This window comes from Oncorhynchus masou, chromosome 7, assembly GCF_036934945.1.
Source record: "Oncorhynchus masou masou isolate Uvic2021 chromosome 7, UVic_Omas_1.1, whole genome shotgun sequence".
Lineage (NCBI taxonomy): Eukaryota > Metazoa > Chordata > Actinopteri > Salmoniformes > Salmonidae > Oncorhynchus > Oncorhynchus masou.
The window spans coordinates 15,676,718-15,695,063 of NC_088218.1; the positions used below are offsets into that span (position 1 = coordinate 15,676,718).

General features: G+C 43.1%; 1 protein-coding gene and 1 long non-coding RNA gene across 3 annotated transcripts in view; one reads left to right on the top strand and one right to left on the bottom strand.

Annotated features, from left to right (window-relative positions):
* The window catches only part of LOC135543369 (rho guanine nucleotide exchange factor 7-like), a 29,021-nt gene extending 12,055 nt beyond the window's left edge, over window positions 1-16,966 (bottom strand). For both annotated transcript variants that reach the window (XM_064970575.1, XM_064970574.1), the window contains exons 1-11: window positions 16,802-16,966; window positions 14,398-14,481; window positions 11,198-11,282; window positions 10,567-10,700; window positions 10,151-10,352; window positions 8,321-8,409; window positions 7,304-7,398; window positions 7,080-7,175; window positions 6,606-6,728; window positions 5,567-5,705; window positions 876-935 (exon numbers count right to left, since the gene is read on the bottom strand). In XM_064970575.1, the coding sequence (XP_064826647.1) occupies window positions 876-935; window positions 5,567-5,705; window positions 6,606-6,728; window positions 7,080-7,175; window positions 7,304-7,398; window positions 8,321-8,409; window positions 10,151-10,352; window positions 10,567-10,700; window positions 11,198-11,282; window positions 14,398-14,481; window positions 16,802-16,966 (1,272 nt within the window). The remainder of the gene's footprint in view (window positions 1-875; window positions 936-5,566; window positions 5,706-6,605; window positions 6,729-7,079; window positions 7,176-7,303; window positions 7,399-8,320; window positions 8,410-10,150; window positions 10,353-10,566; window positions 10,701-11,197; window positions 11,283-14,397; window positions 14,482-16,801) is intronic.
* On the top strand, window positions 14,475-17,200 carry LOC135543370 (uncharacterized). The gene is made up of 2 exons (XR_010456209.1): window positions 14,475-14,697; window positions 16,813-17,200. It is a non-coding gene; the product is annotated as an uncharacterized LOC135543370 (long non-coding RNA).
* Window positions 17,201-18,346: the final 1,146 nt, after the last annotated feature.

Sequence of the window (18,346 nt, forward strand, 5' to 3'; positions counted from 1 at the left end):
TGCACACAACAAGACAGAGACTATTTAACACGTCAATTTAACCCTGAATAATACTGGATTCCATATACACTAGTGCTCAAAATTTTGGGGTCACTTAGAAATGTCCTTGTTTATGAAAGAAAAGCAAATTTTTTTGTCCACAAAAATAACAAAATTGATCATAAATAGTGTAAACATTGTTAATGTTGTAAATGACTATTGTAGCTGGAAACAACTGATTTTAGACGTACAGAGGCCCATTATCAGCAACCATCACTCCTGTGTTCCAAAGGCACATTGTGTTAGCTAATCCAAGTTTATCATTTTAAAAGGGCTAATTGATCATTAGAAAACCCTTTTGCAATTATGTTAGCACAGCTGAGAACTGTTTTGATTAAAGAAGCAATAAAACTGTCCTTCTTTAGACTAGTTGAGTATCTGGAACATCAGCATTTGTGGGTTCGATTACAGGCTCAAAATGGCCAGAAACAAATAATATTCTTCTGAAACTTGTCAGTCTATTCTGGCAGCTTCATTAAATAGTACCCGCAAAACACTAGTCTCAGCATCAACAGTGAAGAGGCGACTCCGGGATGTTGGTCTTCTAGGCAGAGTTCCAAAGAAAAAGCCATATCTCAGACAAGCTAATAAAAACAAAAGATTAAGATGGGCAAAATGTATGTATCGACTAAAAACAATAATGTTTTCAGCTACATTAGTCATTTACAACATTAACAACGTCTACACTGCATTTCTGATCAATTTGATGTCATTTTAAAATGGACAAAATAAGTGACCCCAAACTTTTGAATGGTAGTGTACATCATCAACAAGAGACATGCAAATGTAACCCTTCAACATTAAACGGAGACAGGGACGGTAAATGTCCGACTTACAGAGAGGCCTTTGAAGGAGGTCAAACACTTCTGGATGTCTGGTCGATCAGCATGATGCTCCTGACGAAGAAGATGGGGGTGTTTGATTCATCAGAAGATCACAGGTCTAACAGTCAATATAGTCTACACCTACACAACAAAAAGCAACCATTCACAGGCAAATGACCTTTATCTATACTACATAGACAAAAACCGATGGGACTAAAAACAAACAAAAAGATTACTAACGTAAAATATACTGTTCGTGAAATGTTTGTAGTATTATATATATATATAGTTGGAAGTAGCCGCCTAAGTGTTGTTGTTCATTAGTTTACTCCAATTGGGGGAGGGGTGGTAGGGTTAGTGGAAAATAATAAAGGAAATATGTAAAAATATATACACTGCTCAAAAAAATAAAGGGAACACTTAAACAACACAATATCACTCCAAGTCAATCACACTTCTGTGAAATCAATCTGTCCACATAGGAAGCAACACTGATTGACAATAAATTTCACATGCTGTTGTGCAAATGGAATAGACAACAGGTGGAAATTATAGGCAATTAGCAAGACACCCCCAATAAAGGAGTGGTTCTGCAGGTGGGGACCACAGACCACTTCTCAGTTCCTATGCTTCCTGGCTGATGTTTTGGTCACTTTTGAATGCTGGCGGTGCTTTCACTCTAGTGGAAGCATGAGACGGAGTCTACAACCCACACAAGTGGCTCAGGTAGTGCAGCTCATCCAGGATGGCACATCAATGCGAGCTGTGGAAAGAAGGTTTGCTGTGTCTGTCCTCGTAGTGTCCAGAGCATGGAGGCGCTACCAGGAGACAGGCCAGTACATCAGGAGACGTGGAGGAGGCCGTAAGAGGGCAACAACCCAGCAGCAGGACCGCTACCTCCGCCTTTGTTCAAGGAGGAGCAGGAGGACCACTGCCAGAGCCCTGTAGAATGTCCTCCAGCAGGCCACAAATGTGCATGTGTCTTCTCAAACGGTCAGAAATAGACTCCATGAGGGTTGTATGAGGGCCCGACGTTCACAGGTGGGGGTTGTGCTTACAGCCCAACACCGTGCAGGACGTTTTTCATTTGCCAGAGAAGACCAAGATTGGCAAATTCGCCACTGGCGCCCTGTGCTCTTCACAGATGAAAGCAGGTACACATTGAGCACGTGACAGAGTCTGGAGACATCGTGGAGAACATTCTGCTGCCTGCAACATCCTCCAGCATGACTGGTTTGGCGGTGGGTCAGTGATGGTGTGGGGTGGCATTTCTTTGGGGGGCCGCACAGCCCTCCATGTGCTCGCCAGAGGTAGCCTGACTGCCATTAGGAACCAAGATGAGATCCTCAGACCCCTTGTGAGACCATATACTGGTGCGGTTGGCCCTGGGTTCCTCCTAATGCAAGACAATGCAAGAGTGTGTCAGCAGTTCCTGCAAGAGGAAGGCATTGATGCTATGGACTGGCCCGCCCGTTCCCCAGACTTGAATCCAATTTCGCACATCTGGGACATCATGTCTCGCTCCATCCACCAACGCCACGTTGCACCACAGACTGTCCAGGAGTTGGCGGATGCTTTTAGTCCAGGTCTGGGAGGAGATCCCCCAGGAGACCATCCGCCACCTCATCAGGAGCATGCCCAGGCCTTGTAGGGAGGTCATACAGGCACGTGGAGGCCACAGGCACACTACTGAGCCTCTGACTTGTTTTAAGGACATTACATCAAAGTTGGAGCAGCCTGTAGTGTGGTTTTCCACTTTAATTTTGAGTCAGACTCCAAATCCAGATCTCCATGAGTTGATAAATTTGATTTCCATTGATAATTTGTGTGATTTTGTTGTCAGCACATTCAAATATGTAAAGAAAAAAATATTTAATAAGAATATTTAATTCATTCAGATCTAGGATGTGTTATTTTAGTGTTCCCTTAATTGTTTTGAGCAGTGTGTGAGATAGATAGATAGATAGATAGATATATATATAGATATATATATATATATAGAGATAGATATATAGATATATATAGAGATATATAGAGATATATAGATATATATAGAGATATAGAGATATATATAGATATATATAGAGATATATATAGAGATATATATATATATATATATATATATATATATATATATATATATATGTGTGTGTGTGTGTGTGTGTGTGTGTGTGTGTGTGTGTGTGTGTGTGTGTGTGTGTGTGTGTGTATATAAATATAATATATACATGTGTATACGCGTACACACATACATACACACATACACGTGTATACGCGTACACACACACACACGTGTATACGCGTACACACACACACGTGTATACGCGTACACACACACACACACACACACGTGTATACGCGTACACAAGACCATGGTGCTTGCCTACGGAGCTGTGAGGGGAACGGCACCGCAGTACCTCCAGGCTCTGATCAGGCCCTACACCCAAGCAAGGGCACTGCGTTCATCCACCTCTGGCCTGCTCGCCTCCCTACCATTGAGGAAGTACAGTTCCCGCTCAGCCCAGTCAAAACTGTTCGCTGCTCTGGCCCCCCAATGGTGGAACAAACTCCCTCACGACGCCAGGACAGCGGAGTCAATCACCACCTTCCGGAGACACCTGAAACCCCACCTCTTCAAGGAATACCTAGGATAGGATAAGTAATCCTTCTCACCACCCCCCCTTAATGATTTAGATGCACTATTGTAAAGTGGCTGTTCCACTGGATGTCAGAAGGTGAATTCACCAATTTGTAAGTCGCTCTGGATAAGAGCGTCTGCTAAATGACTTAAATGTAAATGTAATGTAAATGTACACACACACACGTGTATACGCGTACACACACACACGTGTATACGCGCACACACACACGTGTATACGCGCACACACACACACACGTGTATACGCGCACACACACACACGTGTATACGCGCACACACACACACGTGTATACGCGCACACACACACACACACGTGTATACGCGTACACACACACACACACACACATATTACCAGTCAAAAGTTTGGACACCAACTTATTCCAGGGATTCTTTATTTTTACTATTTGCGACAATGTAGAATAATAGTGAAGACCTCAAAAGTATGAAATAACACATGTTGTAGTAACAAAACAAAAAAGTGTGAAGAATCTCAAATATAAAATATATTTAAATTTGAGATTCTTCAAAGTAGCCACCTAGTGCCTTGATGACAGCTTTGCGCTCTTGGTATTATCTCAACCAGCTTCATGAGGTAGTCACCTGGAATGCATTTCAATTAACAGGTGTGCCTTGTTAAAGGTTAATTTGTGGAATTTCTTTCCTTCTTACTGCGTTTGAGCCAATCAGTTGTGTTGTGACAAGGTAGGGGTGGTATACAGAAGATGGTCTTTTACCAAATAGGGCTAAGTCCATATTATGGCAAGAACAGCTTAAATAAGAAAAGAGAAACAACAGTCCATCATTACTTGCAGACATGAAGGTCAGTCAACCCGGAACATTTCAAGAACCTTGAAAGTTTCTTCAAGTGCAGTCACAAAAATCATCAAGCGCTATGATGAAACTGGCTCTCATGAGGACCGCCACAGGAATGGAAGACCCTGAGTTACGTCTGCTGCAGAGGATAAGTTCATTAGTTACCAGGCTCAGAAATTGCAGCCCAAATAAATGCTTCAGAGTTCAAGTTACAGACACATCAACAGTTACGAGGACACTGCGTTAAATCAGGACTTCATGGTCAAATTGCTGCAAAGAAACCACTTCAAAAGGACACCAATAAAAAGGAGACTTGCTTGGGACAAGAAACACGAGCAATGGACATTAGACCGGTAGAAATCTGTGCTTTGGTCTGATGAGTCTAAATTCTGGTTGCAACCGCCGTGTCTTTGTGAGATGCAGAGTAGGTTGAGCGGATGATCTTTGTATGTGTGGTTCCCACCGTGAAGCATGGAGGTGGTGGTGTGATGGTGCATTGCTGGTGACACTGTCTGTGATTTATTTAGAATTCAAGGCACACTTAACCAACATGGCTACCACAGGATTCTGCAGCGATACGCCATCCCATCTGGTCTTTCGCTTAGTGGGACTCAATTGTGTTTCAACAATAACCCGAAACACCTCCACGCTGTGTAAGGGCTATTTGACCAAGAAGGAGAGTGATGTAGTGCTGCATCAGATTACCTGGCCTCCACAATCACCTGACCTCAACACAATTGGGACTGTTTGGGATGAGTTGGTCCGTTGAGTGAAGGAAAAGCAGCCAACAAACGCTCAGCATATGTGGCAACTTTTTCAAGTCTGTGGGAAAAGCATTCCAGGTGACTCAGACTTTCATGAAGCTGGTTGAGAGAATGCCAACAATGTGCAAAGCGGTCATTATGGCAAAGGGTGGCTACTTTGAAGAATCTCAACTATATTTTAATTTGTTTAACACTTTTTTGGTTACTACATGATTCCATATGGGTTATTTAATAGTTTTGATGTCCTCACTATTATTCTACATTGTAGAAAACAGTAAAAAATAAAAACCCTGGAATGAGTGTTTGCAAACTTTTAACTTGTACTGTATATTTACAAATCAATATATATGGGAGATTGGAAATGATGCAGACAATTCCATTGACGGAAGCAACAATCTGTCTAATATTAAAACTGTTCTAGACCCTAAAAAAATAAATACTAAATAACCAGATGGTCTCCCTCTCACCTCCATGTGTCTCTCCAGTTCCTTCAGCAGTGTAGGGTATTTGTCCAGCCTCATGAAGGGTTTACTGAGACCAGTGGTGAGGGTCAGGATACCTGGACTACTGGCTCCCTTCCCCTCCATAAACTCCCCCAGCTCCTCACTGTAACACACAGCGACATACTAAACTCCCCCAGCTCCTCACTGAAACACACAGCGACATACTAAACTCCCCCAGCTCCTCACTGAAACACACAGTCCCTCACTGAAACACACAGTCCCTCACTGAAACACACAGTCCCTCACTGAAACACACAGTCCCTCACTGAAACACACAGTCCCTCACTGAAACACACAGTCCCTCACTGAAACACACAGTCCCTCACTGAAACACAGCGACATACTAAACTCCCCCAGTTCCTCACTTAAACACACAGTTCCTCACTGAAACACACAGTCCCTCACTGAAACACACAGCGACATACTAAACCCACCAGCTCCTCACTGAAACACAGAGCGACATACTAAACTCCCCCAGTTCCTCACTGAAACACAGTTCCTCACTGAAACACACAGTCCCTCACAAACACAGTTCCTCACTGAAACACAGAGCGACATACTAAACTCCCCCAGCTCCTCACTGAAACACAGAGCGACATACTAAACTCCCCCAGTTCCTCACTGAAACACACAGTCCCTCACTGAAACACACAGTCCCTCACTGAAACACACAGTCCCTCACTGAAACACACAGTCCCTCACTGAAACACACAGTCCCTCACTGAAACACACAGCGACATACTAAACCCACCAGCTCCTCACTGAAACACAGAGCGACATACTAAACTCCCCCAGTTCCTCACTGAAACACACAGCGACATACTAAACTCCCCCAGTTCCTCACTGAAACACACAGCGACATACTAAACCCACCAGCTCCTCACTGAAACACTCAAAATACTTGCAGGTATTGTAACTGAAAATAGTCCGCTATCATTTTGACAGTCAACCCGGTGACATAAAATCACACGATGGATTTGGTTACACACACACACACACTTACCTGTGTTCTGTGAGGACGTTGACAGCCGAGGGGTGGTTGGAGCAGTAGGCCATGTAGAGAGCCTTCATCTCGGGGAGCAGGTTGAGAAAGAAGCCCCCTACTCTCTGCTGGCTCTCTGGAATCCTACACACACACACGCACACACACACGCGTGCTCATCACCACAGCACTACCAGAGTCTACCAGTAGGTGTCAGTGTGACCTGTATAAACAGCATGTTGATGTACTATTATATATGACGAATAATGCTCCCTCCCACACGGCGGGTTTTAAGGTGTGGCTTTAGATCCTATTGGCAGACAGGACGTGGTCTATTTCAGAGTTGATTCATATTTTAAGTTTGCATGAAGATTGCGGGCACCCATTTGGTACATCCATGTATTGATGATACATTTGGTCAATGCTGGACTGATCATATGGGTGTGTGTGTGTGTGTGTGTGTGTGTGTGTGTGTGTGTGTGTTCGGGGACTCACCTGGTACATTCTTCGTAGGACTGAACCAACATCAGCTGGAAGGTAGAGATGTCCTCCAGATTCCCCAGGATGTGACTGACATCTGCACTGCTCAACCTGGAGACAGAGGGAGACGGTGTGGGGAAAGCTGAAGCGATATGGTTGGGGTACAGTAAGGTTCATAGTATGCTCAAATCAGACCCTCACACACAGACACACAGCCATGTGAACACAAACACACTCACTTGTCTGTGGGTTGCAGTGAGTGCAGATATGAGGTCAGTAGGCTTTGGAGCTCCTTGGAATACTCGGTCTCGGTCTCTAGAATGTTCTGGAGCACCTGGATGGAGAGAGGGAACAGGGGGGTTAGGAGAGGATGTTGACGGATAGACAAGCAGGCAGGCGGACAGACAGACACTGAACTCAGACACCCCCACTGAGGAGACCCACCCTCTCTCCTCCTAACCTCCCCCTCATTGACAGAATGGGGCCAGGGAGACCGTCCATTCTGCTTCCTGAAGCCTGTCCTCTTTACTTCATTTTTTGAATCATTTTCTTTTCTTTTGTCTTTATGTTTCATGTGAGGAACCCATTAGACAGAGAAACCAGAGGACAGAAATAAACTGCTATCCTTTTCTCATCAAATACTGACCTCTTCAGTCCATGTCATTAATGGCTAGGTTCAGAGCAGGCTTTATGAAGGATGCAGAGATGGATGGATGAAGGTGGAGGGTTTAGGTTGGCTTTAACCCATCTAACATCCACTACTGGCGGACAACCAGGTAGCGTTTAACTCCCGATGTTGTGGGGCTCATATTTCAACTCTCAAACTCATTTGGATCTTGTAACACAGGATAACTTAACATTGTGATGAGGTTACCTTCAAGTCTTCATAAAGACTAGTACTGAACTATTCACTTCTTTCCCCATATCATCATGTATTGATTTCTATCAGATTGCTCCATGTGGATCTTAACGTATTCTTGTCCACTGGGACAACAGATACTCCCATCAACGTCACGGCAGCAGGACACACAGTCCCTGTGAACTATCACTGACCCAGACACCATAGTGACAGTGTGCTACCACTAGATAGAAACGGAGCAGCCAGTCACAGGGCCTTAAGGCACAGCTGGCACAGCAGCCAGTCAGACGGAAGAAACAACCTACATTGCACACGAACACACGGCAGGCAAAAGCCTCAATTCTAAAACCCTCGTGGTATTTCAGATCTCAGTGCAGTAGGTCATGTAGATTCTCACCAGGTTATAGTAGGTCTTGCTGACAGCTGGTGTGTCAAAGCCTTTCACAGGGTTTTTGAGGGTGCCAGACTTAGGAGACACTGGTTTGTCTGTGTGGTAGAGAGAGAGAGGAGAAGAGAGAGAGGAGAAGAAAGTGTAGAGTAGAAGTAGGAAAGAAACATGAAGTTGTTCATTTGATAATAGCGTTTAAAGCAATGTTATCCGGCAGGGATAGATGCTGGCCTCATTTAGCTAACGACCAGAACAGAGGCTTTCTATGCACCACAGAGAAATGGGGACACATTCATGTTGCTGTGTTTTAGTAGCTAACCCTTGGGGCAGAGATAGCATACAGAATGGAGAGAGAACATGACACACAGCAAAGGAACCAAAATTGTGGCTCGCTCTCTGCGGCCAGAGACAGAGGGCATGTTCATGTGTGACTGATTGGATACAGAAAGGGAGTGGGTTACCACTGTGAGCTTATAGAGAAATGCCAATTAGTTTGATACATAGCTCATCACGTGTAGGTAGGTAGTAGGCCAACAGAGGGAAGCACTGGGAGCTGTTTGGTGTGTTTGGGGAAGTCCCACCCACAGGCTAAGATAAGGAATGTCCTGTCTTTGTTTAACCATGCAGTTTCCTTCCTCTCCGTTATAATGCACAATAGCTACATTAATAGTGCAATCACTGTGCACAAAGAGTTTATACATCTACTATACATTTCTGTATATGATCTGATAGAACACTTAGTGTTGCAGATAGAAATATAGTGTATAGAACAAACTTAGAAATGTAATGCAGAGTAGAGCTCTATCTGTAATGATTTGCACATTGCAGTCCATTGAATAAGCTGGAGTAGAGCCATGTCTTGGTGAGCTTAGTATTGGCAACACGTTCCTTCACTCTGTAATTCCTCTTTTAAAAAGACGCACTATGCAGAAATTGCTCCGCTATTTCCTGGTTTCTCAAATTCTAGTAGTTCTCCCAATTTCAGTTTATGCGACAAAACGCACGTATAGTGTAGTGAATCAATATTGTATTTTCAGCTCTTTGAAGCTAGTGTACAAAAAGTAGAAGACGCAAAAACTAAACTTAAGAACAAGAAGCATAGAAATAGTGCACATAGAACATATCTACGACTTCAGTGTGAATGACTGATCTATAAATAACATTTCTATGCGAATTTGGTTTGGACACCCAAAAAGTTACATATTGCCGTTTTAAATCATTCTCTTCATGATCATTCTCTTTGGCCAGCAGCATACCACCCTATATTGCTGTGAATACAAATGTGTTCTCAGTCAGCTTACCTGGTAAAATAAATAAATCATGTTATTACAGCTCTAGCAGCATGGGGGGAAAGGCTGACTGCATGAAATGGGTATTTGATGTATAGCCATTAAAAACAGCAGAGGATATTCCCTAGAGACCCACATTAAATACGGTGTGTAAATCACACCAGCTATCAACAGCCTGGTTTAGCTGCGTGATTCAGAGGTACAGTCAGCTATAGGGGGGACCACTATCAGATATCATCAACACAGGAGATTTGATGTTTTGTAACAAACCCACGATGTCGTTACTTAAGTCCCGATATATTGGACTGTTTTCCCTGCGTAACGCAAGTATGCTCTGCACCGATTTGTAAGTCGCTCTGGATAAGAGCGTCTGCCAAATGACTTAAATGTAAATGTAAATTTCTCTGAGAGTTATACAGTTGTAATAGAGCTGCTATAGATGATTAGAAAGTTGTTATAGAGATGCATAAGCCTAATGTTTAAACTCGCCAATACAAACTATGATCCCTACTTAATATTCAATCCAAGCCGCCCAATCACTGACACCCACCGCTGCCTTTGACCTCCTTGACATAGTTGCTAGGGAACCAGCCCTTATTGCCGTTGAACGAGCCCTCCCACCAGCCGCCGTCTTCCTGGCGCGACACACTGATCATGTCACCCTTGTTGAAGGACAGCTCATCTTCATTGGTCTGCTGGAAGGTGAACTTGGCCCTCACCAGTACCCGCTGCCCACCGCTCTCCGACATGTCCTAGTGGGGAGGAAAGAGTGAGCGATGGAGGAAGGGAACAGAGGAGCAGGAGAGAAGGGGAGAAATTAAGAGGGAGAGAAAAAAGAAGAGATTGAGAAAGTAAGGATGGAGCAAAAACAAATGGAGACCGAAAACAACCCCAAGCTGCAGGTGAGTACCACCTCAAATGGTTCCGTCCTAGTTCTGTTGGTTTCTATGTGGTTGTGTGACTCACCAGGCTGCGGTACTGGTTGTGGAGGAGCTTGGAGGAGCGTCCGCGGGGAGACTGAGTGTTCAGAGAGTCAAACGACTTGATCCGTAACGAGGATGAGTGATGCGCACACACAGAGTCACTGCCCACTCCTATGTCTGTGGAGGAGAGAGAGAGGGATGAGGACACACACAGAGTCACTGCCCACTCCTATGTCTGTGGAGGAGAGAGAGAGGGATGAGGACACACATTAGCGTTGGCGGGGCCGTCAATAATCGGATGATCTGGTTATCAGGGGAAATGGAAGAGAGCCTGTGACGCGACTTCCGCTTTCGGATGTTAACAAGGCGTCACTCCATCTTAACTCCTCCCCCACATTTACTGGATTGGTTGAAGAGAGCAGACGAGAACCCCCCCCCTCCCCCTGACAGAATGTGGGGGGGGGGGGGGGTCTAGTTTCAGGAGTTTATTTTACGCCTGCTACTTTAGGTTCAACACACATTAACGTGAGTGAAGAACACAACATGCTGCAACGGGCACCCATCATTCTAAACGGACACACACAATGCCCACTCTGATAGAGCCTAGAGGTTAGGCTCTATCAGGAAACCTTTCATGAATCACCCCAGACACACTTCTGTCTTAGTCCACTTACCCTCGGTGGCTTTGGCCAGTGCCACCAGAGAGTTGAGCACCTTGGTGAAGTTCAGTCCCTGGAGAAGGTCATTGACCTCAAACGGCTGAGAAGAGGAGGGAGAGGAGAGATATGCTTTAGCTTTTCACTACTTGCTTAAAATAAAATATCTATATAACTGACTGAAATCAAACAACTGTTTCATAACATTGCAACGGCATAAAGGTCTTGTCATATTTCCTCTGGTTCTGGTGATGATAACCTGACACCGGAACTTCCAGACATTCCCATAGTACAGTGATTTGTGTAATGTCGGTAAAGAGATTTCTCACAGTAAGGAGGCCTAGGTTTGAGGCCTGGAGAATATCGCAGAGTTAAAACAACTACTGATTGACACAGGCAGCAGAACTCAGCCATAATCTACCCAAGCATTACCGAGATGTTGTACAGACGCTGGGATTTAGACAGTGCATGGTACCACAGACAACCACAGGAAGGAAGCCACAGAGCTAAGGACATCCTGCCCTCCCTCTCTTTGTTCTCAGTCCAGACAGATCAGGAATGTGAGTGTCATGTTGAGATCCACCCTCTGTCTAACTGGGAATCAACCACTAATACACTCAGGACACTTCATGCTGTATTATTCTCAAAATAATTGCTACCTGCAATGTTGGGCATTTCATATTTGAACTTTGACCTTTAGGACAGGGGTCTCATTGGGCATGGGTGTCTCTTTCAACTATATGTTGTCAGAGTTCATTAAATGACTGTTAGATACACAGCCAACATGAAATGCTATGAGTGCCCTGGCCAGGCAGGATATGGTGTGACTGTATTTATCAGATTACTACCTAATTCTGTAGTACAAATACAGGATTTCATCAGGCTTCCTAAGGTGACTAAGTGTACCAGGTGACTGGGCCACAGCAGGAGATGTGCTAACTGTTGCACAACCAGGCCAACACCCCAGTTTACTTACTTACTGCTATTCTATTGTGTTCAGCACCATTTGGCATGGCAGTAAGTGTAGTAGCTCTACGAGGTCTACTTCCCTGTCAGAGTATTAGGTCATTTTCATAGCCAAGTGGTAATTCAGCAGTGTCATTGGTTTCCTCAGCCCTACATGCTGCTTCTGCTCTGAGGGCAGTTTTCACCCAGTCTGGTCCAGCACGCACTGTGGCACACTTATGGCTAAGCACCCACACAGTCCCACCCTCTACCCACCCCTGCCCCCTTAGTCTGGACACACACACACCCTCACTCCTACCCTTTAACCATCCAGAGCCAGTCTGGGGGATTAGCAGCAGTCTGAGCCATCTCTCTAATCTCTGCCTCATCATGTTCTCTAACCAACACACACACGCCCCTAACCCCTTCCTAACCACCCCTTTACTCCCTAATCCTATACACACACACACTTCTGTATGACCTCTTCTTGATCTGACAGAGAACTACATGGATGTATTAAGCCACATGGTGGATGGACTCAATGTGGTCTCATTAGGAATGAATGTCTATAAGGTAGGGGTTGTTTTGGGACAATAATCTACCATGGCCATCATGACAGCTTATTGCTCCTTCACACTACAGTGTATGTCCATGTCCGGTCATTTTGGAATTTAGCCTTGCGACCTAATCGACCTCGTTGGAAAATCCATTGGTTGGGTTGACATTCTCATGAACCCCCCCCCCCCCCCAGCACCACCTCTTGCATAAACTGTATTGATTCAGTTCGGCATGACTGACAACAGGACAGGACCAGACAGACGGACAGGACCAGACAAAGACAGACAGACCTGAGTTGGGTGCTAAAGGCCATGCTAGTTACTATTGCTGCAGCCCAGCCTCAACACTGCAGTGAGCAGCCATGAGATATAACTGTCCAGCAGCTCTCACTCCTGGCAGGTATGAGTCACAGGCCAATATCCACACTAGCATAGCACTTGGATGCATGCCAATACACTGCTTCATTCTCAGTGGTATCGTGTGAACACTGGAACAGAGCGGTCACAGTCTTTCCATAAGGCCTGGTTTTGAAGCAGTCAGTAACAGGGTCGAGATGAGACAAGGCATTCACAAGAACTAGGCCACGGTAAGGCAAGTACTTTACTACAAGGTGTACAAATGTAGATTTTTCAGGAGAAGTGGACTGTCTACGTTCCCAGACGGATTTTAAAATCAGGAGGCTGTTCAGATCACACCTTTGTTTACATGGCACCTGCCAAGTCACACAATATCTCAGAAGTTTGAGGCAAATCTTGTTTCCATGACAAATAGAAAATTGTGTGATAGCTGCACAGTATTCCAAGAGATGCCATTTGTGCTTTAAAACAGAACTCCAACAACTCAGGTTTCACACAGTAGAATTTGAAAGTGTTTTGTAATGTTGAAATAGGGTTCATGGTATTGACTGACTGAACTATGGCTCTTGGCTACTCATGACAGTAGATATGCCCAGTTAAATTACCTTGTTCTGCATATTGACCAGGACAGTTCAATATGCAGAATAACTTTTTGTTGTTGAATTAAAGGACAAGATCACTAATTTACAACTTGATGTTAGATGGTTCCTCACCCTGAAAATAGTCTATAGGCCAGGAGAAACTAGAATTCATGGTTCAGTTCTTTACACGGCCATTACAAACTTCAGCTAATTTGTGAGCATATTTTTATTAGATTGTTATGGCCAAATCGCCTTTAAGTAACATTACACCAAATATGGAGTTGGTTTGCCCCCATCGCTTCCATTGCGTTTTAGCTAACGGTGGCTAATGTCAGCTGAAGTTTGTAATGGCTGTGTAAAGAACTGAAGCACGGATGGCAGTTTCTCTCTGCCCATAGAATATTTTCAGGATGAGGAACCATCTAACATCAAGTTGTAAAATGGTGAACTTCTCAGTTAAACGGCCAAATCATGGTGACCAAATCATTCTACCCTAACCCCACACATTGAGTAGGGTAGTATTCGTTTGGAATGTTGTTACACTACGTTAGAAATACAAATGAAAACCCAAACTTAGTATCCTAAGGGCGACAGGCTGCAACTGTAGCATTTCTGCTTGTAGGCTTGTACAACTGGGCTGTGCTAACGCCCCATGGGGCAGGATCACGTGTTGATCAAATTAAATGTTGATACAGTGTTTTCAGTCATGTTTAGAGCGCGTTGTATTGTCGATATTTACAACAAAGTTACAGAGCAGCAGGCAGGTTAAATTACTCACCTCCACTCGGAAGGACCCGCAGGCTTTCAGAAACTCCTTTATATTGCTCTGGAACTCACTATCATTCCTTGGTTCTTGGAAGATCTGTGTGAAAGGGAGTTAAACGTTTTTTGAAGTAAATCCCCGAGTCGTACGTGCACGCATACGGCCTTCCGTAGGTAACCTGTTTCGTTCTCGGTTTTGCAAAAGACGGTACAGATCCACGATTTCAGTGTGAAACTAAAATCTCCAATCGGTGTTTCTAAAAGACCCCTCAATCTCCCATCGGGAAATTGGATTAGTAGGAGAGGAAATGACGTGGTATGTATATTCAAAGGTGAAAACCAGAACCCTGCGGCTACACCTTTTGGTGCCTACCTGTGCAAACAGAACCCTCCGCGACTATATCAGTAGTGGCAATCACATGCTTCATAACCTTGAATAACCTAACCATTGCTCTCCTTATTAGGCCTATCGTCAATTGGCTGTTATTTAGAAGTCCCCGACCTGTTGTTGTTGTAGTTATGCTGTTAACTTTTCCCAATTGTGCATAAATTGCAAGTGCACAAGGGCAGGTACATTCTTGCTCTGTCGGTGTGTGACAGAAATTACGGTTTCCCCCCTCAGTGAAAATGTCAAGGCAGCAAATAAACACGATTTCTTCTTCCCATGACAAAAAAAAAGCTATCAAAACGTTTGTTTGTAATTAATGAGTCTTTATACAGTGGTGTAAAGTACTTAAGTAAAAATACTTTTATGTACTACTTAGTAATTTTGGGAGGTATCTGTATTTTACTATTTATATTTTGGACAACTTTTACCACTATATTCCTAAAGAAAATAATGTACTTTTCACTCCATACATGTTCCCTAACACCCAAAAGTACTCGTTACATTTGGAATGCTTAGCAGGACAGGAAACTGGTTCAATTCACACACTCATCAAGAGAAAATCCCTGGTCATCCCTACTGCATCGGAACACAAATGCTTCGTTTGTAAATTATGTATGAGTGTTGGAGTGTGCCCCTGGCTATCTGTAAAATATATATATATATATATATATATATATATATATATATATATATATATATATATATATATAGAAATCGTGCTTTCGTTTGCTTAATGTAAGGAATTTTAAATCATTTATCATTTTACTTTTGATACTTATGTATATTTTAGCAATTACATTTACTTTTGATAATTAAGTATATTTACAACCAAAGACTTTTTGACTTTTACTCAAGTTGTATTTTACTGGGTGACTTTCACTTTTGAGTAATTTTCTATTAGCGTAACTTTACTTTTACTCAAGTATGAAAATTGGGTACATTTCACACCACTGTCTTTATATAATGTATTGTCTGTATCTCCCTGAATGTTGTATGTAATGTTTGTATACTCCGTTATATACTCTGTTTTTCTATATTGTATATTTTGAATTGCTTTACAACAAAAATACAAAAAAGTCAAGCCCATAGGGTCTCCCGAGTGGCGCAGCGGTCTAAAGCACTGCATCTCAATGCTCGAGGCGTCACTCCAGACGCTGGCTGTATCACATCCGGCCGTGATTAGGAGTCCCATAAAGCGGCGCACAATTGGCCCAGCGTCGTCCGAGTTACGGTTTGGCCGGGGTTGGCAGTCATTGTACATAAGAATTTGTTTAACTGACTTGCCTAATTAAATTTAAAAAATAAAAAGTATCCCTAATACAATGGTGTTTCCATAACCCTTAAATGAGAGAGTTTCACTGAATAATTGGGAGAGTCCCATCACGAGGCGAATGCGTTTCCCAATGTTACAATGTAAGCCTATGCGAGTGGTCTACTCTGATGGATAAATATGTTTAAACACACTGTTCCTTTAAAAGAGAGGGTGAGGGGGGAGGGGTCTTCCTCTGAGTGAAATTGAAATTGCAGTCAATGGCGGCCCACTCATGTTAATCTATTTGTAGTGTACCCCATTATAGCAGTTGATCCGAACCAAAAACACCCGTTTATTATAGCAATATTTTTGGGTGAAACAAAAATAAAAATGTGCATACTTAATCCGAAAATCAAACATGTTATTTTTTTTTTTAAAGCTTCTGTTTTCAATCTAGAAAAAAAATCATGTGACTTTAATGCCATGTGTAGCCAATGTGAATACAATTACGTTTACTACTCACTTAAGAATAGGTTATATTGGGAATAGGTATCTATCTCATTGTCAATGCAAATTAGTGCTGAAGTGAGACACACGGACATCTGTCCGGAAATTCCACTCTACTCCGTACAATAACCCCTCTGTTAATGATCTAAACTAGGATCAGTTTGAGATCTACAACAACAAAGACATACTAATACAATGTTTAATTCTTCAAGTTCCACATAATAGTTGTCTAAGGCAGAGGTGGGACATCCAGGCAATAAAGTATGACCTTACTTTCTCAACAGAACCAGGGCGCAATCGCTCCACCAGCTTGCACAGGACAACCCCATCTTTGAGAGAAGACTGCAGGAATCCTTCAGGGTCAGAAATGATCTTTTTCGGTGACTCCAAGACCCCCAACGTTATCAGCCACGTTACCGTCTGTTCCGCCGAATTCATGGCTATTATTACAATAACATCCACTCTATCCTATCCTGGGATGTTTTGGGAGAAGAGAACGGTGTGATTGGAGAATAATAGCCTATTCAGAATAAAAACATATCCTAATGGATAAAGATAACATGACTGCGTTTTGGAGAGGTTGACGGACAGCTGCTTTCTTCCTATAAGTTGTAGCTAGTCTATCGGCTTCGTTTCCCTGTCTTTTACGCCTGGTAAAAACTGTCCACTGCCCCCCTCTCTCTCGTTATTCCCCCAACCTGTGTCGCCTGCTGCCGCGAAATGCTCCAACAGAGAATGACATCACAAAGATGTAAAACTATAACTGCATTTAGAGACTGTCCCCCTGTTGACGGTTTAATATTTTACTCGTAATTATTTGCATACGTTTGCATGAGGTAGCTGGGTCTACATCAACTATTAAAGGTTGCTGTAATAATAGCTCCTTATAATACAATCCATGATATTAGATTTCAGAGTGGGCTCCTGCATTTTAACCCTCAAATGATTGTATTTACTTATTCAATCGGTATTAAACTGTGTGTTAATGTGTATAAATATAAAGCTTTGCATAATACACCGTTTATTACAAGGACTACAATATTAATTAATTTAATTTATAGGACTCCCGAATCCCACGTTGGAATGAACTGTAAGCGCCCCCTGCCTGCAGAAATGTAACATCTCCACCACCTTGAGGGTGAATTTATATATATATATATATATATATATATATATATATAAATAGCTATTTGTACAACACAACCTACATTTTCTGTGCACTATAACTGTATAGATTTGCATGAAATAAAAACTACTTAACAGGATAACAAAAAACAGCCATCCACCCATTCTGCAGAAATTCATGAAATTTCACGATTTAACAGATATTGAAAAAATAAACCAGGGGAACTCGACCTCACTAATAACAGAATATGAAACCAGGGGAACTCGACCTCACTAATAACAGCATATGAAACCAGGGGAACTCGACCTCACTAATAACAGCATATGAAACCAGGGGAACTCGACCTCACTAATAACAGCATATGAAACCAGGAGAACTCGACCTCACTAATAACAACATATGAAACCAGGGGAACTCAACCTCACTAATAACAGCATATGAAACCAGGAGAACTCGACCTCACTAATAACAGAATATGAAACCAGGGGAACTCGACCTCACTAATAACAGCATATGAAACCAGGGGAACTCAACCTCACTAATAACAGAATATGAAACCAGGGGAACTCGACCTCACTAATAACAGCATATGAAACCAGGGGAACTCGACCTCACTAATAACAGCATATGAAACCAGGGGAGCTCGACCTCACTAATAACAGAATATGAAACCAGGGGAGCTCGACCTCACT